The sequence below is a fragment of the Microtus oregoni genome, unplaced genomic scaffold, assembly GCF_018167655.1.
Source record: "Microtus oregoni isolate MIOR12 unplaced genomic scaffold, Mior012 000028F_ref0000031, whole genome shotgun sequence".
In the NCBI taxonomy this organism is placed as follows: domain Eukaryota; kingdom Metazoa; phylum Chordata; class Mammalia; order Rodentia; family Cricetidae; genus Microtus; species Microtus oregoni.
In genome coordinates this window covers 10042220-10043482 of record NW_024543087.1, presented here as the reverse complement: position 1 = coordinate 10043482, position 1263 = coordinate 10042220, and the positions used below count along the sequence as shown (strand labels likewise).

Below are 1263 nucleotides of genomic sequence, written 5' to 3'. Positions count from 1 at the left end.
TGTCCCGCAAAAAATAGTTATAATTTAAATTTTTTAAAATTAAAAAAAATCAAGAAAATTTTAAAAATTAAAAAAAAACAAAAACAGGTGTGTGCCGTGCACTGCGCCCCCATGTCTGCGCTCTGTGCGCTGGCACCCAGTTGGTGAGCTTCGGGTAAGGGGGCTGGAGGTTAAAATACACAGACACACACAGACAGAGAGACAGTAACACGGGTCATCCTTGAATTCCCCAAGAATGCCCCCTTTATTGCGTTCAGGAGCAGATTATATAGAGATAGCCACACCCAAGCCAAACCCACCAGAAACCACTCTCCTGCCATCAGGAACTCCTGAAGGTCTCGTGCTCAGAGCAGCTGTAGGCACTCAGATCAGGGGATTACAAGAAATTCAGGATCTGGGGTCTCACTGCTCCCAACAGGCATGCACAACCCCAAGGCACAGCTGTCTTTTGGGGACACCAGCAACCCAGAGGTGGCACCAGAGTTTGTGCCTGAGGCCACACTGCTCTGAGACAGCTGTCCCTTTGAACTGCAAGCACCACTCCACCGAGCCGAGCCCAACTCCCAGTCACCATGTTCCTACTGTTGTTGGGGATCCTGTTCCTCCACGTCGCTGTGCTAGTGTTGCTCTTCATCTCCACCATCATCAGCCGATGGCTCGTGGGCAATGGACGCACCACTGATCTCTGGCAGAACTGTACCATGACCTTCTCTGGAGCTGTCCAACGTTGCTCCTCGCCATCAGCGAGCAAATGGCTGCAGTCTGCCCAGGCCTCCATGGTCCTGTCTGTCATCTTCAGTGTCCTGTCTCTGTTCCTGTTCTTCTGCCAGCTCTTCACCCTCACCAAGGGCAGCCACTTTTACATCACCAGATTCTTCCAGATCCTTGCTGGTCTCTGCGTGATGAGTCCAGCGGCCATCTACACAGTGAGGCACAGAGAGTGGCAGGCCAACACTGAATACTCCCGTGGCTTCGCCTACATCCTGGCCTGGGTGGCCTTTCCCCTGGCGCGCCTCAGTGGCATCGTCTACGTAATCCTACGGAAACATGAATGAGGCGCCCAATGCACTGTCCGTCTAGGCTCTGAGCATGCATAGGGTACAAGGGGAGGGAGGAAAGAAACTAGAAATCAAACCCAACAAATCAAAAGAGCTAGCCCCAAAGCTCAACTCAAGTCAAACTAAACAGAACGCGGTTGAGTGAGGATTGCTGTCGATTTAAGGTGTATAGAACACCTATGGTTTATAAAACCTATTTATAACA

General features: G+C 50.8%; 1 protein-coding gene across 1 annotated transcript; it reads left to right on the top strand.

Moving 5' to 3' along the window:
• Nucleotides 1–572: 572 nt before the first annotated feature.
• LOC121464138 (peripheral myelin protein 22-like) lies at nucleotides 573–1055 on the top strand. Its single transcript, XM_041676735.1, has one exon. The coding sequence runs from the start codon at nucleotides 573–575 to the stop codon at nucleotides 1053–1055; it is 483 nt and encodes a 160-aa protein (XP_041532669.1).
• The last annotated feature ends 208 nt before the right edge of the window (nucleotides 1056–1263 follow it).

Bases quoted from the DNA above. Each gene is read 5' to 3' on its own strand.
- LOC121464138 (XM_041676735.1), top strand. From the start codon at position 573: ATGTTCCTACTGTTGTTGGGGATCCTGTTCCTCCACGTCGCTGTGCTA.